General features: G+C 37.6%; 3 protein-coding genes across 4 annotated transcripts in view; 1 reads left to right on the top strand and 2 right to left on the bottom strand.

Moving 5' to 3' along the window:
* Nucleotides 1-24874, top strand: part of LOC586415 (2-hydroxyacyl-CoA lyase 1) — a 38971-nt gene that overhangs the window by 6294 nt on the left and 7803 nt on the right. Inside the window, exons 4-9 of the mRNA XM_030990619.1 lie at nt 328-408; nt 940-1012; nt 1344-1421; nt 2086-2180; nt 2987-3099; nt 3859-3994. Coding sequence (XP_030846479.1) covers nt 328-408; nt 940-1012; nt 1344-1421; nt 2086-2180; nt 2987-3099; nt 3859-3994 — 576 coding nt within the window. The remainder of the gene's footprint in view (nt 1-327; nt 409-939; nt 1013-1343; nt 1422-2085; nt 2181-2986; nt 3100-3858; nt 3995-24874) is intronic.
* LOC100891963 lies at nt 4646-14580 on the bottom strand. 2 transcript variants are annotated; one of them, XM_030990620.1, is made up of 5 exons: nt 14328-14576; nt 11979-12195; nt 10584-10730; nt 9473-9538; nt 4646-6859 (listed from the first exon to the last, which is right to left on the bottom strand). In XM_030990620.1, the coding sequence occupies exons 2-5, from the start codon at nt 12108-12110 to the stop codon at nt 5969-5971; spliced, it is 1236 nt and encodes a 411-aa protein (XP_030846480.1). In that variant the 5' UTR covers nt 12111-12195; nt 14328-14576; the 3' UTR covers nt 4646-5968. The 2 variants fall into 2 exon arrangements, with proteins under 2 accessions (XP_030846480.1, XP_030846481.1); XM_030990621.1 differs by lacking the exon at nt 9473-9538 and having other exon boundaries at nt 14328-14580.
* On the bottom strand, nt 16263-24798 carry LOC100891893 (methylsterol monooxygenase 1). The gene is made up of 7 exons (XM_030990622.1): nt 24381-24798; nt 23857-23934; nt 22624-22772; nt 21603-21729; nt 18398-18446; nt 17720-17875; nt 16263-16472 (listed from the first exon to the last, which is right to left on the bottom strand). Exons 1-7 carry the CDS (start codon nt 24525-24527, stop codon nt 16327-16329), a joined length of 852 nt encoding a protein of 283 aa, XP_030846482.1. The 5' UTR covers nt 24528-24798; the 3' UTR covers nt 16263-16326.

Raw genomic sequence — 24874 nt, 5'->3', positions numbered from 1 at the left:
GAGATATAACACGTGCCGTAAAGTAATTTGGCGACAATAGTCAAATCACTGACTAATCGCCAATAACTCAAAACACAACAACAACAACTTGACAGAACACAGAAACAGAAGTCAGAGCATTTTATGTGAGAAGAATTATTTACTTGTGGCGCCAGATTGAATACAATAAAGTTTATCCTATTTTAAGTGGCAATATGGCACGATGTGAACTGAGTTCCGTTATTGATCCAGCCTGCGTGCAATGCATTTGCTTGAAGGCTGTTCCATTCTGGGATTGTGGATAAATGACAGATCTCTGGTATTTGTTTCTGTTTGTTTTCTTGTCAGACCTGGTGTTGTATTGGTAGTATCTGGGCCTGGTATGCTACACACTATAGGAGGACTGGCTAATGCAACCATCAATGCTTGGTGAGTTTCATATATCTACTAAATGGAGATCTGGTCGTGGTCGAGTGGATATGTCACCGGACTGTGGATCACAAGGTCCGCGGTTTAAATCCCGCCACGGCACTTACATGTATGTCCTTTGGCAAGACATTGATCTACATTTGCCGATCTCCACCCAGGTGTTAAATGGGTACCCGGTAGGATGAGGTGTGGTTGCATTAGCATGTACGTAACGCTTGTTAAAATGGTGACTGGCTGGAATGCTCCCCATGGAGTGGAGAATGTACATACATTGTGTTGCGGGTAAGCCTGAATCCGATAACCGGGGTAATCATATGTGCTGCGCCTAGAACCAAAGTATTAGGCGCATTATAAATGTGAGCTATTATTATCATTATTATGTAATACACAAAAGTTCATCTTCCAAGAGTGCTCAAAGACTTCATGGTTTAGAATGAGTAAACTAGATTTTGTTTAACATAAAAGTGATGCTTCCTAGGAGAAATTTCAATTATTTAAACATATTAATGGCCATTTTGTTTTGTGGTCCAGGCCTGTCATCGTGATTGGGGGCTCAAGCGACGAAGACCAAGAAGGGACAGGTGCTTTCCAGGAATGGCCTCAGGTAAACATTCTCCGATATCACAATTTTCAGTGTCATTAACTTTTCAGTCACATGCATTTCATACAGTTACAGTGAGAGAAAAACAATTACTCTTGTTTTTTATATACCATTGTCATATTTAGAGGAAGATGCATTTGTAGGTAAATAACTAAATCATCTTTTGAGAAAATTTTGAATTACACAGTACCCTTCTCTCAAGTTTTATATTGCTAATTTGATAGAGTTCATGTACAGTAGGACAAAAATCTTTCTCTAGCCCATGCCTGTTTAAAGAAGCACAAAATGAACCAATGTTATTTTCTTTTTCTTTTTTACTTCAAATCATTTGCAGGTTGAAAGTGCTAGGTTGTACACTAAGTTTTCTGCCAGACCACCATCAATAGAGCACATTCCATTCTTTGTGGAAAAGGTATGTCATTAGAATAAACAGATTTTTATTTTACTTTTGAAGATTTTTATTATCAAATAGATTTCTTTAAATGTACCATGAAGAATATAAAGGATAACATAAAATGGGGCTTACGGAACCCAGGTCCATGTCGGTTCAGTGTGAACCCTATTCTATGTGAGCATGTGTGCGTCTACTCAACAAGTCGTTTAAATTGCAATATCTCTTTGTAGGAGATATTTAAAGCTTAAATTTTGAATATAGTATGACAACATGAAACCCCTTATATCAATTGAGTCCTTACTTGAGCCACGTTGTATAAAGCTTGTTATCAATAACAAATGATACATTTCTATGACAACTTTGCTCTCAGCAAATCAGATACCATGATTTCCATGGCTTATAGATATTGTAACTTGCTATTATTAACAAGCTTTATGAAACAATTAAGGCCCTAATCTTTAAAGCCCCACTGTACTACTTACACTGTATAGCTACTTGTGCCCTCTATGTAGCAAACAATGCCTAATCGGTTACCGTTGGTCCCCCATGATCCCCTTTTTCTTATGTTGATTGAGAGTTGATTTGATGAGATAACCACCGGTCAGTGACCACGCTGGGTGGTCTAATCCCTCCTGGCCAAACTAGTACAGACGGGCTTTAAGATTTCTGTCTCATCTTGCAGGCTGTCCGGATCAGCACCCACGGAAGGCCAGGTGCATGTTACCTGGACATTAACGGTGACATGGTGAATGGAACAGTAGAGGAGAGCAGTGTCAGGTTAGTCCCATGTGTGTGTATTTGTGACAGTAAATTAGTGCCAGAGGTACTTAGGTCATTCCCAGTACCAATTGTGTTTTCAAAACTTTTGAAACTCTTCGATTTCAATTGAACCAATAACCTTTAAAAAATAATATTTGAATACGTTAGCTAGAATGTCTAAAATCATTTTGAAAAGCTTAACCTGGCATTCTATACGTTAAAGGTTAAAGGGGAAGTCCATTCTGATATCAAGTTAGTTTTAATAGAAGCAGAAAAACAAGAGAAACAGGTCAGTGACAGTTAGACCAAAAATTGATTAAAAATTAAGAAAGTTATGAATTTTTGAAGGTGCAATCAATCAATCAAACACAAATTGGCAACTCTGTGATGTATCTTGCAAGGTTCCCTCCCATTTGCACTGTTCAAGCACACATTTACGGTAGATATAATTATTGCAAAAATGTTTCTCTACAACCCCTGTATGAAAAAAATCTATTCCGTAAACAATAACTAAGAAAATGTAAGTTAATGAAATTTCTGTACTGAGCAATTCGGAGAGGACCTCGCAGGATACATCACAGTGTACTAGCCAATTTGATAGTTTCACAACTTTAAAAATTCATGACTTTCCTGCTTTTTGATCAGATAGTGCTCAAATTTTTCATTAATTTATTTCTCTTGTTTTTCTGCTTCAATTGATACCAGCTAATTATCAGGGTGGAATTCCCCTTTAATATTACCGACTGCCCACATTATTGTGGTAGCTGACAACATTATACATTTTGTTAGCATTTTTATTTCTGTTTTCTGTTGTGATTTTGCAGGTTCTTCCCCGAAGTTGGACCTCCACCCAAGACATATGCTGAGCCATCGCAAGTCACAGAGACTCTAGAAGCTCTCTCACAAGCAAAGAATCCATTGGTGATTGTAGGAAAAGGTATTGCACTTTAAAGAAGTCATGCAGATGCTGATATGCTTTTAAATAGTTTTGGGAAATGCTGCATTTTAAAATTCAACATTTACGGGAGATTATTTACTACAATACCACTGAAATAATCATGTGACTGTTGTTGTCTATTTTGAAGGCAATGTGGGACTTCTGTAAATGAAACTTCATTTTGAAAAAAAGATGTCAACAATAATACAGAGTACCGTATTTGATTGTATAGTTAGTAGGAATGACATAATAACATTGGGTTATTGGAATGTACAGATTTTTAGTAAATTTGACAAAATATTCTACTAACTGCCCAAGGGTATAAGCTAATTAAAGCATGGATATCTGCATGAAAGGCAGCATATTTGCATCACCTTTATCTGTTTAACTTTATCTGACAATGATGATTAAGTGCAAAGGTTGCACAGCAATTTACTTTTAAACTAACACAAATAGTGAACAGAACAGAGATAATGAGGTCAAGATTGTAGTTGCTTCAAAATGTATTGTAAACTTAAAATCTTGAGAAAGGGAAAGACTTATGAGAAAGAAAAAAATTGGTAAACAATTATTTACATCTTGGAACTACAGGTGGTATTTGCATTTTTATCCCATAGCCTATTGACAGAAATAGTTGTGACACGCATACCTGTGGGCGTGTCACAACTATCCCTCAATATGCTATGGTTTATCCTGGTGTGTTCAATAGTGATCGAGTGTAAAATAATATAAACTCTTCCAAATGAATGTGCATTTCAGGAGCAGCATATGCCCGTGCTGAGAAGGAGGTGCGTGCTTTCTTGGATCAAACCGGTCTTCCGTTCCTCCCGACACCCATGGGGAAAGGTGTCATGCCTGATGATCATAACCAATGTGTGATTGCAGCTCGATCAAGGTAAGTCCTGTCGGATGTTATCCATCTTTAGATTTGGGTCATGGGTCACATTTCACGACCTGCTTTGCCAGGGGAAATTGTGGGAAGAAGGAAAAGGGGAAAAGGGAGGATACTTTGGATGGACAGTCTGCAGAAATTGTTGGAAGAGGAGTGAAAGAACTGGGAGTGGTGCTAATAGAGAAGGCTATGAACCGAGGGTTGTGGAACAGCATGATCGCCAAAGTCAATTGATATGGCACTTAGAGAGAGAGAGAGAGAGAGAGATTAGATATGTCAATTTTTAGGCATTTTCAAGTCCCACCGTGGCACTAAAATGTCCTTTGTCAAGACATTAATCTACATTTGCCATTCTCCATCCAGGTGTAGTAAATGGGTTTTTGGTAAGAAATTATTCCTTGAATACTTTAAGCGCTTTGGGGGCAGCTGGGCTAAAGCAAGGATAATGATACTTCTTTGTGGGAAGTATTTTGCTTGAATTCGGCTTGCGAAAGTAAACTGCATAGATGTGATCTGTATACGAGTAAGGACATTTTACTTAGGCAAGCCAAATACTAAGTAAAATACCGGCTTAATCTGTGTACTGAATTGAAAGCGGCCCCAGGTGTTTTTGAGCCAGTAGACACAAATGAAATATTCATTATCAGTCAAAAGTTCTACAACAAAACAGTTTTCATCAACTGCTTTGTTACTCAATGGTTTTAATTTATCTTTTCATTAACAAAGCAAGATAGTAGTAATCTGCATATCTGTAAGTGTCACAGTGTATTGTTTGCCATAATGTTCCTTCAGAAAATGATTAGTAAAAACTAACAATTACTGTTTATCAAGTTGGAAATCATTTGCAATCAAACACCAGAGATAGTGGAGGAACAAACAGCCTCCACTTCACTAATCATGTGCTGTGATTTAAACAACAAATTAAGTTTTCTTCATGACAACTGACAACTCCAAAAAAACACTACATTTGAAGGTGAACATATTGTTTTGATTGATCTCATGTCCCTTTATCAGTTACAAACTGTCATTCTTCACTTGGGAGTGTGCTCTAAAGATTGGGAATCGATATCAATGTCTGGTTACAAAAGAATTAATTCAAATCAGTCATAACTTTTTATAAGATCGAGCCCACATCTCAACTACAGCTCTAAGTGATTACAAGTTAAAGGGAGTGTAGCTTGGCAAATACTGGTTAACGCCATCTACGTCTTTTATCGGACAACTGCAAATAGAATAGACTTGATTAACAGTAGGCAGCATTCGCGAAACAGACCAAAGTTCTCCTCACGCTTCGGTTTCGCGTATGTCTGTAGTCATATTATACCCGATTGGCCCCGATTCAGGCCACGGGAAAGACACGTAGTCTCGTCAGGATAAACTCCCTTTAACATCAATTGGTAACAGTTATCAAAAGATTAAATGAAAAGGAAAAACAGTATCAATCCCAAAATAGAATGCAATTATGCACCCATGAAAGTAAAAAAAGTTATCCTTGTTGTACACTACAGTTATACACTTTGACAAAATGTTAAGACAAGCTCAAGTGTTGAAGTTATGAGTAGTGTCTGGTTCAAATACGGATAACATTAAACAATAGCTTTTAGTTAAAACTTACATACATTGTATACTATGCATAACACATGTATGTTTAATAGGTATGATCTATTTTGTAAGACATGTGCATACCCGTGATATGTACAACTCATAATATAACATTCAGCTGTAAATATATATGTATGGAGTTTTTGTAGTTCTTTTTTTTCTTCAAAAAAAATACTTTTTTATTCCAAGAATAGTTGCTCGAAAGGTAAAAATGTATGTGTATCACATGAGTGTTCACAAATGTTCTACTTTTGATAAGAGTCAATGGTAACAAAACAGGAATTTAACAAGTGGTTGTGATTCGCGAAAGGTTTGTTCCACAACAGTTACTTGGCCATCAGTTTTTATGATCAAGTCTCATTTTTGCTTAGAATGTCAGTTTGTTAAAGGACTCTCTTCAAATTTGTTGGTCATTTGGTACCTAGCTATTCTCTTTCTTTCATTACGAGCCCTCTCGTTGATGGCGTTTCGTACACTGCGAGCAAGCAATTCGTCAGACGCACTGAATGGAAACCGTTTCTTCACTTCACCTAATATCATTTCCACAACGTCCGGATTCAGCTGCTTGAAGATCTCACCATCTGTGCGGAATCCACCACCACGTGTGTTGCCCTCCACCATCTCCCTTGACGTGAAACACTTCCCAGCCAAGCGATAGCCGAAACTTGTTGCATTATTCGTCTTGTACAGAATGTCTTCTAGCTCGGTAATTGGCATCATCACTTTGAGAGTGAAGTTTCCGATCTCAACATTCTCACCACGCCTCCATTTGCCCACATACAGTTCAAGATAATCTTTCCTCTTGTCCAGAACCGGTGAGGTTGAGGATGAGCCTTGGTCCTGCTCCCATCCATGGTCATTGCCAGGTGACAATTTGATAGCCGAGTACAACAAGTCCTCCTCGAATGTCTCGCTACCTTGCTCAGAAACGGGTGACGAAGCTTCTGCAGAGACTTTGACAACACTGTATTCTTCGTCCTGGACTTGCCTTGTAGTTTCTGCAAAAGTGGATCGTACAGATGCTATGATTGGCCCAGACTCTACTACCTCTTCCTCCTCCTGACTCTGTGCATCTGCAGAGATGGAAGGTGGGGCTCCAAATCCTCCCACACTTTTACCGTCCTGTTTACGACACACCGCGTCCAGTAGATTCATCATCTGGATTTGCCGCTGCTTCATGTGAGACAGCTCCCTCGCTTGCCTCGATACTTCTTCATTGAGTACCTTGACGGCTGCGAAGACACCACGTAGCAGGCTAATCTCCTCCTGAAAATAAAGATATAGATAATAGTAATAATAGTTCAGTTCTTGTATAGCGCATAATACGTTATGAAATAACATCTCTATGCGCTTCCAAAGAGCTTTGGACTTTATTACCCTAGCTTTAGCTCAGGCACCCTTATCAGCGCACAGTGCATTTCAAGGAATGATCCTACCAGGTAACCATTTACCTCACCTGGGTTGAGTGTGGCAATTGGAAATCAATGTCCTACCAAAAGACATTAGTGCAGTGGTGGGACTCAAACTGTGGACCATGTGATCGACAGTCCGATGACGTATCCACTCGAACACAACATCAAGATACATGAATGATCATCAAGATACAAAGGTAGGAAAAATAATACTTGGAAACAAAGAGGATCCATGAAACATCAAGTGACAATTGATCTGCAGTCAATTTCCCTTCTCTTTATACTCGATGCTTTCTTGCCCCCTCCCTCTTACAGGATGTCAAAAAGATTTCAAAGGTCTAGAGTCATCATGCATTTAGATACCTATACTTACGGTATGTAATAAATGAGAAACCTAACAAGTCAACTTTTCATTGTGTACTATAATATACATTTCAGAATTTTGCGTGTGTTTGTATTTTATATAAGGACAAATTGTGCATCTCACAGGCAGATAGTTATATTTTCATCTGTTTCTTACTTTCTTAACAGTAACATAAAGAATTGTTTTTTTGTTATTTATGCTTTTTATGCCTGAGTGTATGTGTGATTAATGTATGAAGAAAAAAATTACCATCCTTAAAAATTCATCAGATTTTTAAAGGTGATTTTTAGGGTCAAATAATCAACTTTTCTAATCAACTACTGGTAGAATAAAACCTTGTTAACAGAGCTACAGTCAAACCTGTCTACAATGATTGCCCAAGGGAAACACAAAAAGTGGTCTTTGTAGTCAGGTGGTCTTTGTAGACAGGTTCCTTTAGCAGATGTTTCAATGAGAAACTATTTTCAAGGGAAACAAAAAATGTGCTTGTTGTAGACAGGTGGTCACTAAAGCAGGTTTGACTGTATATTACAGATTTCTTTGCATTTAATTTTAAAGTCACAACTTCCTATGGTATCTTTATTTGTGCATTTCATTTTGAAATTAAACTGGTATATAGGTTCTCACCTGTCCCTTAGGTCAGTGGCCGAATAGCTTTGACTTGCCCACAAATAAATTAAATATTCATTATCATGATTGTTATTATTAACCCTTACTGTACTGGGGGGGGGCCTGGGAGGCCCCCCCCTCGACATTTTCGGAGATTGCGCCGCAACCGCTTGGAATTTTGAATTGTCGTTTCATGACTTTTTTCCCTCAAGTCTTACGCACACTTTGATACCATTTTCGTCGAAATCGGATATACCTGTAAGGCGTTACATAACAATTAGTATGCGCATGTCATCAAAAAAAAAATTAAAAATTAAAAATCGCATCAAAATTTGCATAAATTATCATTATTTATTACATTAAAATAACTTTTTTGTGTTAGAAAAGAAGTTTCATATGAATAATGAGTTTCAACATTCAAAAAGTGGAGTTTGACACGTTTTCTGTAAAATGCATAAAATTAGCGCATTTTGCATAATTAATTAGGCTAACGACAAAAATGTGCATGTTCGGAAAAAACTTATTATACCATCTTGTTCCTTACGTAAATATCTACAAACATGCAAATTTTCGTGTTCATCGGACAATCGACGGCCGAGATCATAGGGGGGGGGGCCTCCCAGGCCCCCCCCCCCCCCCAGTCAGAGGCTGTTCAAAATAGCCCAGTACAGTAAGGGTTAATACAGCCTTGGTAAGCTTTTGAAAATAAGGAATTAAGACATTCTACTACTCAAGCTTACAACTAATAATGAGGTATTTGCCATGGCAGGAACAAGACGAAAGCTTCTGAATCATAAAAGAGGTCGACAGCTGAGCTTCTTGGGTCATGTTATACGAAAGAATGGTTTGGAAAATCTTGCACTGACTAGAATAATCAAAGGGAGGAGGAATAGGGGTAGAAGGAGGATTCTATGGATGAGTAGCTTCATAAGGAGTGGGATTTTTGAAAGTGGAATCGATCTCCGGGAGAATGAATTACTTCATAGAATATGGGACAGAGAGCTGTGGCACTCCATAATTGCCAACGTCTCAGGACATGGCACATACAGCGTGTTTCCACAGAAAAAAGTTACACGGTATTACGCGTGTAATACCGTGTAACTTTCCTGTGGAAATACAAGCAACACGATTTATTGGCGACCCTGTGTCGACCGAGATACGGATTATCATGCCGTGTCGATCCGTGTGAAAAGTGAAAACGCTGTGGAAGGGAGAACAGCTCGTTTGAACCACATATGATCGCCTAGAATCCTGTGTAGATCTGGATCCACGATCGAGGTCAAAGGTTGAATCTTGACTTCCGATTGACACGGTATTTGCCTGACTTGGAACACGGAATCGGGGCTAATCGGAATGCTGCGCTCTGCGGAAACAGATTGGTTTAATACCATGTCGCCGCAACACGGTATTTCAATTCTAGAAAAGATAATCCGTGTTCCACTTTTTTTTGTGGAAACACGCTGATAGAGAGAGAGAGAGACTACTCGAGCTTACATGTCTAGCTTTATCTTCCCTCCGAGTTTCTTGCTCCTCAGAAACCTTCCGCTTCTTGCTCGATTTCTGCAAGGACAAAATGTTGAACAAAAATGATCAAGTCAACGAAAGCGTAGCATCCCCTCGCAGGGTACAAATGGCCTATATACGTCAGAACAAGTTACCTCCATTGAATTATACTATTATATTACTAGGCAACAAAGTCAACCACATTTTCACATATATAATTAGGTGTTTTTGCATATTAAATGAGTTATGACCTTTCACCTTTGACCTACTGTACATACTCAGAAATCGAACTTAGGCTGTACATGTATTTTTATACCATGTACCTTCATATTAAATTTCATCTTCCCAAGGTTACAATGACATGAAAGACGTGGAATCATTCTACAGTCCCAATCGGGAGACTAACCTATAAACCAAATATGCCAGCTCCATGAACAGATGCATTTTGTAAAAGACTGACAAAATACAGTGGCTGAAACAAAACCAGACAGAGCGATCTTTGTTTCGCACCTTAAACTCATAGTTGCCAACCATTCCTATTTTGGAGGAATGATTCCTATTATTATTTTGGCCTGTAAGCTTTTGTTTTGAACCGTAAATTTCTCTCTTTTTCTGAAATATTCTGTGTGAAAAGTATGCAAAATAGAGTAACAGACATCCTTTATTTGTGGTCTTTAACCTTCAGCACAAGTTCCATTCTGATCCAGTAGATATATAATTTCTGCCAATTTCAGATGTCGAGATTGGTTTAGTTACACATTTCCACCCTCCATAGATGTTCTAGTATACATCTACATGTATGTATCCAAATTTAGTGTGTTTCTAAAATGTTAGAAGTCTTCAAAAACTTAACATTTAACCTAAAACTTGGAATACCACCATCACTGTTGATGATGCTTTGTCTTTCCCCAGTATAGATTTCTTAAAATTAATGTTACCAATTTCATTGAGGCATTTTAAAAGCAAAAAGGGAAGCAATATAAAGTTCAGTTTTAGTTTTAGTAACAATAATAATTATAATAGTAATAACTAGTAATAATAATAAAAACGGTGCTCATAAAGCGCTTTCCACCATAATCTCTAAGCGCTAACGATTACATACCGGTTCTTCTGACTGTTTGGTCTGAAATTGTGCCCCGATCAGACTGGACACCATTTCTTGTCCCATGACAATGGCCTGTCTGATGACTGGACCTACATCCTTGGAAGCCTCATTGCTGCTACCTTGTGACTCAACAAAATCTACCACCTAAATGCAGGAATACAAAAAAACAGAGTAAAATACCATTAGTGTAAAAGCCTGGTTAGACTATAAACTATATGCATACAGTTAAAGGGGAAGTCCCTTGGTGATATGTTTGTTTTAATACAAGGAGAAAGAGGACATATATATATATTTTTTTATTGGGGGGGGGGGGAGTTTCCTCCAAAACACATCAACAAAAAATTGAGGGGGGTTCAAACCCCCCCCCCCCCCCCCTGCGTATGCGCCTGTACATGCATGTATGTGAAATATATTTTGTGTCAACCACAGTATCAGTATTGACCTATTAGAAATTGATCATTTGACAGAATGAAAAGTATAATTTTTTTTTCATTTCTATCAGTACTTTCTTTCATTCCATTCCAATCTATATCATTATTTAAAGCTGGCCTGATATGGGGCCCTATAAATACTCGAATGAGCACATCATATTGATAGGTTGAAAGTTTCCCTCACAAAACCATTCAAATGAGCACATCAAATTGATAGGTTAAAAGTTTCCCCCACAAAACCATTCAAATGAGCACATATTGATAGGTTGAAAGTTTCCCTCACAAAGCCATTCAAATGAGCACATATTGATAGGTTGAAAGTTTCCCTCACAAAACCATTCAAATGAGCACATCATATTGATAGGTTAAAAGTTTCCCCCACAAAACCATCCAAATGAGCACATCATATTGAAAGGTTAAAAGTTTCCCCCACAAAACCATCCAAATGAGCACATCATATTGATAGGTTGAAAGTTTCCCCCAAAAAACCATTCAAATGAGCACATCATATTGATAGGTTGAAAGTTTCCCTCAAAAAGCCATCCAAAATGAGCACATCATATTGATAGGTTGAAAGTTTCCCTCAAAAAGCCATCCAAATGAGCACATCATATTGATAGGTTGAAAGTTTCCCTCACAAAGCCATTCACATGAGCACATCATATTGATAGGTTGAAAGTTTCCCTCACAAAAAACCAAGACAAAAGAAAGAGGAAGAAATGAGAGGATGCATAGGAAGGAGAAAGAAAGGAAGCCGTGTTCAGTAATCAATCGGCATGATATCCTTGGGTAATCTTTTTATTTGAATGTTACGAACTCTTACTCTTAGTAGTAAAATTCATCACCATCTGATGATGATGATGATGATAGAGGAGAACGAAACAATGATGCTGAAGAAGAAAAAAGGAGAAGAAGCTAGGAGTGGGAAAGCAAAAAAAAGTGAAGACAATATATGAATTACCGTCACAGTATCTCCTTGGCTGATTTGTGTCTCCTGTATCTGGTGTCGGCAAACCAGTTGACAGCTACCATCAAAAGGCGATTGATTTCCTTGGTATAGCACGCACACTGGCTGGAAGCCGGATTTGAACATGTCGGAGGATATATGGACGGTTTAACCGTTTCAAGCTCCTAACAGAAGAACGGTTCTGGCACCGTTTCTGAGTGATTTCGCGAATCTGAAATAATCAAGATTATAATTTTGTTTCCATTATTAACATCAAATCTACCATCACCACGAAAGCCTTTCAAGATGAAAAGAATAAACACGTCGAGATGTAATTGTCCAGTGTTTGAATATGGGATTTAAAAAAAAAAAACATTAAAATACGAGAGTCGCGTATCTCTCTCTACACTCTCTCTCGTATTATGTCTGAGAATCCTTAATTTAAAAGTTGGTTACGTAATGGCCTTGGATTTATGATTGTGCGTGGTGAAGAATGAAGATGGACAAAGTCCTCATTTCATTTCATTCAGTTAATTAATCACAGTTACTCTCTGTTTCATGAAGATAAAGTGGGCATGCTTCTCTCCTATTTAAAGCGTACCTGTTGTGTCACTTATCGCAAGAATCATAAAAGGGGGTATAGGGTAAAAACTGTACAATGGTCCATCACCAGGGAGGGGGCAGTGGTCTTAGTGGATAGATGGAAAGTGAATTAACAAGGGTAAGGGGGTCCTATATCATGGTCTTTCCGCACTCCTCTTTCCCCTTCCTTTCTCTATTCTATTTAATATTTGCACCCCCCCCCCCTTCAACCGTATAGAAGACATGCACTGAATAAAAACTATTTCATGTGTCTAATATTTTGACTCGAAACAATTCTTATGTGATTCAATTTTCAGACAATTAAAAATACATTGACAATGTGAGTTTAACTCCATGATATGACTAAGATATATGTATGTCTATTTACGTATTATCTTATTCACTGTAGGCCTTTTTAATTTCGTAATAATCATATCTTCCGCACACCTTAATATTTCCCGGGGCAGGCATGACCAATTCGCCAATTTGAGATTATCTGACAAATTCATCCTGTAAAAACATGGCCGCGGGCCTTCATTATAAACACAGCTCACGTGGGGGGGGGGGGGGTGACGGGAAGAGAACAATAATTGTTAAAGAAATCTATAATTAGTATTACAAGAAAGCAGAAGATGAAAGAACGATAAACAAAGATTTTTAGGAAAGATAAATGCAGAAAACCAATGAACCAAGGAGAGTGTTCGGTATCATCTCTTGATTTAGAGCGCGGATGTAAAATGAGTTTATCCATTAAAATATATAGATTTTTTAAAATTAATACACCAGACGGAAGTTACTTGTACTCATAACGATCGCAGAAGAAGGGGAAAAGAACAACCATCATATAAACCGGTAGTGGTAAAATTGCGGTTCAAGGCTTTTTGGTGCAAAATATCCATTCAATATTGTTTCATTGCCTTCAGAGGTTTAGATGGCAATACTCTAACCTAAATTCGCAAAAGAGCAGAAATATATGCTCAAAATATGTTCAATGTTGAAGTGCATTCGCGATATACAGGCCGGACCGATATGATGATTTACCAAACATATAGCAGGCAAAATTTGTATCACTACGTACGTATTAGTCGAAACATATTCTTTCACATGATTAATAATAATCAAGAGCTTCCATTTCATTTTTTGAGAGGGGGCGTTTCCAAAACTTTAAGAGACGCGTTTCCTGCGAAGATCTTTAGCATGCCCTTCGTTCTTTACTTTACTCTCTTTAAAGGCACACTGTCCTACGTGTAGCTATATATACTTGCTCCCTCTATATAGAAACTTCCTCAATCGGTGCCTGTTGGTCCCCCATGATCTTCTTTTTCTTATGTTAAATGAGAGCTGAGTTAACGAGATAGCCACCTGTCACAGTGACCTCGCTGGCTCGCTGGGTGGTCTAATCCCTTCTAGCTGAAGTAGTAAAGCCTGCCTTTAAAACTCCTTGACTTCACAGTGCATGTGGCGGTAGACCAATCACGTTGTCCTACCGGGTGTTCATACAGATCCTGTAGACTACATTCTTAGGCAGCTGGCTACCCGATAAGCCCACTTTCGTGTATAGCCCGAATGAAACTTGAACTGAAATTGTCACTATAGACAATTTAAAATCCTACAACAACTTTGAAAACATATGAACACATTCCATGGAAGTAATAACAGATCTAATCTCTATACCACATTATGTCTATCCCACAAAGTATTAACACACATACATTCATCTTTGGAGCATATTTTGCACAAGCAACACAATACATTTCAATTTTTGAGAAAGATTATACTCACAACTAACTACTGCATCAGTCATCCAGTTGGTGTACGTGTTAAATGACGCGGTTGTATATTTTGCCCGTGTACTATAAGTATTGATGGTGGATGTGGGGAACACAGCACCGTGTGGATATGTGTGTTTATCATGCGGGCATTTTTACTGCCATATTCCGGCTCGGCTGTGTGTGTGTGTATTGGAATATACCATGCAAATTGCATGTATTACGGTGAATAAAGCTAACCGCACACAGCAGTCAGAAGCGGAAACAAAAAGCCCACGTAACACAGCGCTATATGGCTTAGCGGTAAGGAACGCACCAATCAGCGGCGAGAATGCTGCCCGGGTAAAGGTTACTGGCATGCGGTCGAGTAAGGGATCGCCTGTAACCCGCTCATCCGGACTCGACTCGCAGATAAAAGAGGTATGTGTACTAGTTCAGGGACCGTCTCCGTATTACAGGAAGTCGCATCAGACAATAATATCGTGTATTGATATACCCATGTAGAGAATCTGATAACTACTACTAGTTGTACGCAATAAAATGAAACTCGATGTATGTATCCTAGGACCTATAGAATACTTATTGGGTTGTTACACAGTGGGGTATATCCAGAAATAGATGACAAGATGGGGCGAAGGATGCCTGCAAAAGTTGCGGGGTGCATGGGGCAGGCGCGTACGCAGGGGGGGGGGGGGGTTAAACCCCCCCCCCTTTGGAAATTTTGTGTGTGTAAACCCCCCTTAAAAAAACCTAAAACCCCCCCCCCCCCCCCCCCCCCCCCCCCCCCCCCCCCCCCCCCCCCCTTTTGGATTTTTTTTTTTTTTTTTTTTTTTTTTTTTTTTTTTTTTTTAAAAAAATAAAAAAATAAAAAATTATTCCCATGGCCGACCTAAAAAAGGTGACCTTACCCCCCCCCCCCAACGGAGCAAAATGTCAAATTTCCAAATTTCGAGACCAAAAAAAAAAAAAAAAGTGTCCTCTTACCCCCTCGAAGAACAGATTTATTTATATATTTCCTTATAATGCTAAATTCAATTTACTTCATCCTCATTCACCCTTTGGTATTTATCATTCTGGATATTATAATTAGAAGTATTTCATTTCAAATTACTCGAAGAACATGTTTATTAAATTGTTAGCTTATCAAGCTAAATTCAATTTTTGAATTTGAATCATCAGTATCACTTCATGATCGCTTCTGCTTCTTTAGTTCTTCATCCTCCCTGGTCTTGAAGTATATTATTACACTGAACATCGGTTACAATTATATTTCATTTCGAAATACTCGAAGAACATATTTTTTTATTATTGCTTATCAAGCTAAATTCAATTTATAAATCTGTATTATTCATCTGTATTATTTCATGATCACTTCTGCTTCTTTACTTCTCCCTCCTTCATCTTTTAGTATATTATTATACTGAACATCAGTACCAGTTTGAAACATAACATTTCAAATTGCTCGAAGAAAAGATTTATCTATATATTGCTTACAATGCTAAATTCAAGTTTCGAATATATATTAATCATCAGGAATATCTCATGAACACAATCATCTGCTTCTTCGATTCCTCATCCTTCATCTTGTAATATTCCTCACACTGAACGTCAGTACCAATTGAAATATTTCATTTCAAATTACTCGAAGAACAGATTTATTTATACAGTACGTCCCAGACAAAAAGAAATCGAGAATTATCGATGTTTTATCATAACTTATGATCACAATTATAATCAATAAATGACACATAATATTTGTAAAGCTTAGATCCACCTCTTTCATTTGATGCAACTCATTTGCATATTTCATGCATGGGTGATTAACATCAATTTGAAGAGAAGGAACGCACTGTATATTATGCTGCATTATTGTAGAGCGCTAGAGACTTATGATAAAGTAAGTGTTAGGCGCTGTATAAGCAAATATAATTATAATAATTATTATTATATTTGCTTATAATGCTAAATTCAATTTTGGAATATATATATTAATCCTCGGGGATATTCCATGATCACTTCTGCTTCTTTGCTTCCTCCTCCTTCATCTTGTAATATTCTTTAAACTGAATATCAGTACCGAATATCTTGTCCCACCAAGTGAACGTGGGGGCGTAGTTTCCTTGGAAGTTCATGTGATGAAAGTCGTGGAACTTAGCGCCTGTAGTAAATATATAAAAAAAGAAAATGATTTGAAATGACAGCTATTTTGTTGTGCAACAAAGATACGTGTATTTCAACAATAGGGACTTTTAGATTTGTAGAACGACAACGTGGATTGCAACGATCGACGTCTTTTTAATGCACTACCTTGAATGGACGTCACACGTATCAGTCCACGCAAATCTAAAAGTCCCTAATAGGGCATAGAAGGAGAGCGTGTCTGTCAAGAACACACACCCTCTTGAAAATATATGTAGTTGAATCCCCCATATTAAAACAAACAGAGAATTTGATAATCATGGTAGTAAAATAATAAAAAGAATAAATAGGAAATTAAGAAGAAGAAGAAAGTAATTTCACGCTTCCAAATTTACAGCGTGATAAAAGAAAAACAAAGTAACCGTCAACAAAATCTTACGTGTAATTAATCGTTTCCAACTTGACGGCCGGAAACGAAAATTATTTGTAACAAAAAACAAAAACGCAATGAAACTGATTGAAATCGGTCGCGTAATGGCAAGCAAGCCCAATTCATGCACCAGCTATTTCCAGAATGCTCAAAGAATGTGCAACCAGACATGTTGTTTCTGCGACTTTCGTTCCTGGCTTTATTTCGTCAGAGATATACGGTCCCGGCCCCCCCCCCCCCCTACTCAGTGTTATTTATGGTACGCATTATGCTCGTTCCCTATTTTTTAAAGCACCCCCTATCTGAGGACTGCCAACATTTTCGAACCCCCCTTTCGCGGGCTTTTCGCGGCCTTTTCCTGCTTTGAAGACCCCCCCCCCCCCCCCTAAATCAGGAAAAATGCTCAATGTACCCCCCTAAATTCGGAATAATTTCTCAGGAGTCCAAAGAGATGAGAAAAAAGAAGAAAAAACACCCCTTTTTTGAAGAAATCTCCGGGTGAAAGTCAAATACACCCCTTTTTTTACAATTCTCGGGCCGGACTTTGTCGCACGAAAAGTACCCCTTTACCGGACATTTTGGCAACACGCATGCGGTCATTCCGACCCCTGAGTGGGGGGCCGGGTATACGGTCAGGGTTAGGATTGCAATTACGTTTTAGGTTAGGGCTAGGGTTCTGTTCAGTGTTTGGTACAGGGTGGAACTTATGAATTGACTATTTCGCATTGTGTAGGAAGTTAACCACGGAGCTATTATTGTCACCGGGTCATGACATCGGCCTTGTAAACAACAACAAAATTTCGCGAGAGCTTTTTGTTTCAATTGTGACGTCATACCTCCGTAGAATGGGAACAGATGCATGGGGTTGAGTGGGATGTCGTAGCCGGAGTGAACGTCGATGGTCTCAATCAGCCGTATCCACATCCATACCCAGAGGAGGATGAGATGGTTCCCGAAGAGCAGGATGCCCCACATGGTACCCATACCCAAGACTGAAACACATCAACAATATTTTAGTAATGATAAGATATTGTAGATAATTATACACTTCGCAGATCGGTAATAATTATTAAAGAGAGCTGTTTGATCGTTTAAAACCACTTGATTGATTGATTGATTGATTGATTTTTATTCCAACATACAACACTATACAAGAAGGACAGATCAACATTAAGTCAGCTTGAACAGGATAACCCACGAAAGCCCGAGAGCTTATTTCCAGTGGGGTCCCCATTACCCTAACTCCCGCTGTGACACATCTTTGTTATGTCATAAGAATCGGAGGACACCTATACCGTAAAACAAAACAAAACAAAAACCGTAATGATAATGCAACTCCATCTTGCAATTTAGAAAGATTAGACTCGATATTATTTTGTTAATAGTTTGCTTTTTCATTGTTTAAGAGTAAATAAGATTTTGGTTCGTGCTATTAACACTCTCTGGTTGATGTAATCTGAACTATATTTTATAAAGAAGGACAAAATAATATTATAGCAATGATAAAAACTTACGCATGGTTTCTATTGGGTGAGCATACTCAGCCACCATTCCGAAAGGAGACTGAATTCATAACAAAAAAATAAAATGTTATCTTCAGATCAACAACAAACTAGAAATTTAATTCGTCACGAAGACGAATAAGGTGGTCTGTCTAAGTCTTATAGATTTGAGAATGGGAGAAGTTATATAGACATGTAAACAATGATGATCATGATGAACATGATGATGATCATGATAGTAAAGGTGATGATGATCATGATAATGAAAATGTTATATGATGATAAAAACGATAATGTTAATGATGATGATGATCATGATCATGGTGATGTTGATGATCATCATCTTCAGACCATGATGATGATGATGATGATAATGATCATGATCATGGTGTTGTTGATGATCATCATCTTCAGACCATGATGATGATGATGATGGTGACATTGATGATGATGATGATAATGATGATATTGATGATGATGATGATGACGATGATAAGTATGAACATAATCCTGACATCTGATTGAAAAAATGAGGAAATATTTAGATAGCAAATAGTCTCAGCTACAACATACTAAAATTTGGGAGAAAACTGTTGAATAATAACCGAGATACTGGTCAAAACACATTGTCATGCAGATGCATGTTTTGAAAAAAGTGACCTCCCATAGACATAACACGCAAATATGACAAATTATGCATTGTCGCCTTTAATCGAATATTTTACTATGATGACGTCATTCAAATGAAAAATAAATTGCATATTTCTGATAGAGAATTATCTCAGCTACAATATATCAAAATCTGGGAGAAAATCGTTCACCGATAAGTGAGATAATCTCAAATAAAAAAAGACAAAAATGACGTCATCAACAAAATACATTTGTTTGAGTTTAGATGCCAATATGATGACTTTATTTCACTTTGTACGAGTCAGGGTGGTATGAAATCATATCTCCAACTCATGCTTTCTCCAACCATGATATAAAAATTGGGGGTCAATGGACTATCTGAAGAGCTATTTCGATTTTTAAAATGGCATGTTTTTGATCAAATTTACACTATATTGCCCATAGCAGTACGCGCGGATTTTGAACTTTGACGCACGCTCACGGCCTTATGAAATATGAAGAGTGACTGAAATTAATGTAAATTGTCAATTACGTTAAGAGGAATCTAAATCATGTAAACATTTTGAATTTGACCTTTTCCGCGCGCTGTGAGCGCGCACACCGCGCGCGGGGACACTTACGGACGGAAAATTTTGAAATGCTTAAAATGACCTGATTCGTACTCTCGTTTAATAGTTTAGTGATTTTGAGCAATTTTAAATTTTGACGCGCACATACGCGCGCGTCATGACATTTATGTGACCTTTGATGACATGACCTGTTGACCCTTGACCTAAAGTATATGTGATATAAATATGAATGACCTTTGCTGATGCATCATGAAGATATGATGGATAACGTGATTTCACAAAATGGCGCCTGGATGACGTCACGATAACCTAATGACCTTAAAAATGTATCTGTCACGTCTCATGATAATGACCTATGACTGTGCCAAAATTGAATTAAATTGACATAACCAATCTTACGTTATCCGACACACAAAAAAGTGAAGAAATAAATAAAAATAAAGAAATAATAATAATAAAGAAGAAAGAAAATTCTGACGAAATCAATAGGTGGTCTGTTGATAACAGACCACCTAAAAAGGGGGGAAACCATTATTACTGTCTAAACAGGAGTAGAAGTCCACTTTGGGGAGGGGGAAGAGTCAACTCAGGGTATATCGTCACAATAGAAGTACCCGCAGAAAAAATAATAATATTGTAATGAATTCCAATCGCGGATGAGTTATTCAATTACTACTTTGAAGCGGATTTAGCTTCAATATGGAGCTATTCAGCTCCAAATGAGATGGTCTCTGATTTGACTCATACGCTGTGGATTTCCATTCTGTGTCAAGAGAATTGCTAATTTATTCTATGCAATTGCATTTATTTATGGCAATAACCGATGGTATTTACAATAATAATTGTTCACTGACAATAACTATATCCGATCATTTATTCTACGTCTGCATAATATGCCTTCTTGATAGTATGATATTTATTTGAATGCCCTTCGTGTTCCATTCATTTATCTGAAATGCTAAGTTATTCCAAAGGTTAGTGATAAACTGTTGGGGTTAACGAACCCTAATCAAATCTCAAGATCAATGAACGCCCTATACACGGTATAGAGATTGTATGTCTTTATATCTATTTATCTGTTTAGCCAATCACTTCCACTAAATGTTGTTGAAATTCTTTTATTCCGGACTATGCGCTTGCTAATGTTGCACTTGTATAAAATATTTTAAAATATAATAATAATAATAACGATGATAATAACGATGATAGTTACAATAGTAATAATATTTTTAGTGCGACACATCCACTTGACATCAGCGCTTGTGCAAAATGATGAAATCACATAAAAGCATCTTCGACCTAAACAAAAATAGGAGTAAGATAGAACATACGAAAATAAAAGTTAAATGAAGTTTTGTCCCATGTATATAATTTGCTATGCCAACTACGGGCGTATGGATTTTGTTAACCAGGCTTTAGCCTCGGTAGTATATACCCGGCATGATAATTAAGGCGCTGTTGCATTCAAGGAGTTTACCTCTATAGCTGTTACACATTACATTTTACCTCACCTGTGTCGTGTGGTAACTGTACTCTATTAGTTTTACAACGTTCACCACTACGCTGCCATTATTTATTTATTTTTGAAAGTCCAAGTTTTACATTTCATTTATTGCGTTTTTTTAAGTGCTGTCATATGGATTCGGATCCCGTGCCTCGTTATTCACAGCCGGATGACTTATCCACTAGACCTGACCATACCAACTCTAATTATATCGCATCTCCCTACCCCGGGGGCGTTACTCTCAATTATTTAGACATAGTACGGGATGTGCCGCTCTAATGGGTCACTTTTTCACACCACAAAATCCTAAACATAGGTTCGTTTTTTCAAAATTTGCAAACACCAGAAAATTGTGAAAAATGGGCCTTTATTTCGAGAAAAATCCCCCAAATGACCCTTTGAAATGGATAGGGGTTTCTATGCCTGAGCGGCACACCCCCATCCAAACCAAATCTGAGTACGCCACCCCGGGTCCCTACCCCATCCTCCAGTCCTCACACCTGCGCCCACTCACCTGCCAGGTGTGATGTAGTTTGTGGATGTACTTATAGATGCTCTTGTGATGCAGGAGACGGTGGTTGAAATAATGCCACGTATCCTCGATTACGAGACAAGCAAAACAATGACCCAGTGTAACGTACCTACATAGATATAAGGAAAAACAAAGAACAATATGTTGTGGATTTAATCATAATAATGGCAATTGGGGGGGGGGGGGTTCCAGGGGCGGAGGGGCGACAAATTCCATCCGCCCCTTCTTTTTCTGATTAAGTCTGCCTCCTTCAAATTGACTGAAGATTCTTGCAAACTATGTGTGTGTGTGTGTGTGTGAACCGCAATTTACGTCCTTTTGAGTCCTATTTACATTACAAAACAGTTTATTTACAAATATTTGCAAGCTCATGTATAGGTGCATGAGAAAGGAAACCGAAGAAAAATGTCAGGAAAATAAATTTATGCCTCCCTCTCTTATCTCCTCCCTTTATCCCGGTTGATTATCTTTGCATTTTGATTTATATTTGGTAGAAGACTAAATGTTGTTGGTATAACCTTTTTGAAAAACAGCCTTGCGGCTGAAAGATTTTTATTTAATCCAACGTATTGAAATAAATAAACAAACTTAATGTGAACGATAATTATTACTCATCAACAAATGTCACGTTTCCACTTTTGAGTCTAGTGTTTAATAGTTCAGTGACGGATACATTCCACACTGTTGGATTTAAGGGGCAACCGTCCCGTGCCCCTCCCCCTCCCCCTTTAAACCTAATCTGGTATCTACGTACACAGAACCCTATAGGTCCGCCCTTGCATTGCTTTCTGATAATGGTAGAAGTATAGGGAAGAGAAAAGCAACACATCTAAACGACTCTATTACATAATAATAACAAACAATTACCCAAGGGAAAATGTTTAAGAAAATGAGAAGTTTTTTTGTTTGAACCGAAAACTGCTTATATTAATTATACCATCGCGGCATTGTCTCGTAGCTGAACGGTAAATTGACAAGAAAATTATGATTGAAAACTGCTTACCATGCGGGCATTGTTTCGTAGCTGAAGGGCAGGTTGACAAGTTCACAATAGAAATAGGCTCCAAGATAGAATGGGATATGAATGATGAACTGATTCACAAGGAGTATTTTGATGCACTCCCACTGATTGGCCCCTGTCACTGGTTTGTCCTACAAAAAAATATATATAGTTATGTTCATATCATATAAATGTATTCTTATAATTACTCGTTTTCAAGTCGTATGATGCCCTAGACAATCAGGACAATGTTGGTTATCTCTACGTATTGTAAGCAGTGATCATCATCATTTCCCTTCAATTTGTACTAATAAGTTCCTTCACTTTCGGTCTATAGAAAAAACAAAATCACCGGCCACATTGGTTGATAGGGGGGCATCTTTTGCAAAACCTACATGTACTAAGGGGGGGGGTAATACGATCGCATCTATTTCTGAAAAAAATCGGCAATTTCAATATCCTGTAAAATATATCCCATAGAAATCATGGATTAAGTAATGTGACATTTTTATGATCGCACATTTCAGTAGGAGACGCAGGCTTTGAATTTTTTAATTTGTCGAAAATGGCGTGTTCCAAGTGTTTGCACTCCATAGACAAATTTTTGACTTAAAAGGTACCTGAATGTGAAAATTGTTTTCGAATATATTTGATTGTCAGAAGTGTTTGTGTGACCCGTCCGCCAGAGAATCTTGGATCTAATTAAGTTACAAAAAGCGATTGATTCTGGTAGAGATAATGGAATTATATACATGTAATTCCTCGAACATTATTTTGTCTGAAACGAGGATTCACGTCTTTACGAAAATAAAAACACAGTAGCAAAAAAAAAAAAACAGGGCTAAAAAAGACAACATCGGTTATTATTCGTTTTGCATTTAGTTAATAGGTAAAAATGTGCTATTATTTTGCAAGTCGTAACTATCTAGATATGTTGTTTTATTTGATAAACCAAGGCCTGTTTATCTAAGGCTAACACAATCTCGAATGATTACCTAACATCTTCTGATTTATGTGTTGAATACATCAGATGGAGGCGTTCCTGTTTATGTATCAATTTTTGTTTTGGTATTAAATTCGATGATTACGTTTTAAAACAAAAATAAAAACTTGATTGAGTATTTTCTTATCTTAGTTAACTCTTCAAGTGTAGAACTCTGATATTCCAATGTTTATTACTTAGTAGTATGTCCGCATTTAGTTTGTGAAATATATATTTCTGACAAATGAACTTACATGCTGAATCTTGAAGCGTTGCATTTGAGGAATGAATTGGAAGAGGACTGATGGTAAAGAAATCAAAATGTACGATACCTGTAGTTTGAAAGAGATACAATAAAAGACCGCAAACAAATGTTTACAATCAGAATATTATTCATAACAACTTAAACATATAATCAAGAAAGATATAATTGAAGAAGAGAAAAACGACGATTGAATTCCATTGAAATTAATGACATGTTTGCAGGAAAATTATATATATATTGGTGAAAAAAATATTTCTATCACCTTGCAATGGGTATTGCTTGTATATATTTTTTCTGGGCAATTTTGTGACTAACGGGCCCAAATTTGTTTGCCCCTTTCTTTGCTTTCTTCTCAACTGGATTATTCTGATGAAATATGAACTGCTTACTAAAGCAATCATTACGGTCATTGATCAAAGGTCGACAATTTTCCCGAGGGCCGATACTAGGTTAAAACTATAGGTTAATTGTAAAACTAAAACGTGTTTTGATCGGTTTGATCATTGTACTTACGAAATGAACGAGCCCAGAGCCGAATGTTGCGATCTGAAATCGTGAATAGTTCTCGTTCATGTAGCGCCATGCCTGCTCGACTCCCACCGCCGTAGAAACACTCGTATAGTTTTCCACCAGCGGCACAGCGCTCAATATGTCCGCCATTTTCACCTCTTTCCACCTTTATTCAGTGTCAAAACAGTGCTAATTGTTATTCGACGGCACAAGTATTACATGCAAGCGCTTGTCATAGCAGAATGTTTTGACAATTAAGTAATCATGAAAAGGTCCAATTGCCAGTCAGATAAACTAGCCGGTCTCTTTGTTAATAAATCACTTATTAATCAATAATTAAACCAGTTTACATGCACGATGGGAAGGGAAGTATATAGCTAACTTATAGCAGTCGGATCCTTGTAAATAGATCATGTATTTGTACATGTTTTATTTACCTACAGTAACTAGCTTGCCTGCCTGCGCGTGATCATCCGATTGTTATTGTTACGTAATTC

This window comes from Strongylocentrotus purpuratus, unplaced genomic scaffold, assembly GCF_000002235.5.
Source record: "Strongylocentrotus purpuratus isolate Spur 01 unplaced genomic scaffold, Spur_5.0 spur5_scaffold_19, whole genome shotgun sequence".
Classification (NCBI taxonomy): Eukaryota; Metazoa; Echinodermata; class Echinoidea; order Camarodonta; family Strongylocentrotidae; genus Strongylocentrotus; species Strongylocentrotus purpuratus.
The sequence above is the reverse complement of the archived record's forward strand: the minus strand, read 5'-3'. Positions and strand labels throughout refer to the sequence as shown.

Bases quoted from the DNA above. Each gene is read 5' to 3' on its own strand.
- LOC100891963 (XM_030990620.1), bottom strand. From the start codon at position 12,110: ATGTTCAAATCCGGCTTCCAGCCAGTGTGCGTGCTATACCAAGGAAAT. The intron at 10,731-11,978 runs GTAATTCATATA...TCCTGCATTTAG, and splicing joins GCCAAGGAGATACTGTGACG to GTGGTAGATTTTGTTGAGTC. The intron at 6,860-9,472 runs GTAAGCTCGAGT...CTTTATTTTCAG, and splicing joins GGGAAGATAAAGCTAGACAT to GAGGAGATTAGCCTGCTACG.
- LOC100891893 (XM_030990622.1), bottom strand. From the start codon at position 24,527: ATGGCGGACATATTGAGCGCTGTGCCGCTGGTGGAAAACTATACGAGT. The intron at 23,935-24,380 runs GTAAGTACAATG...TTCAAACTACAG, and splicing joins GCTCTGGGCTCGTTCATTTC to GTATCGTACATTTTGATTTC. The intron at 18,447-21,602 runs GTGAGTGGGCGC...TTATGAATTCAG, and splicing joins AACTACATCACACCTGGCAG to TCTCCTTTCGGAATGGTGGC.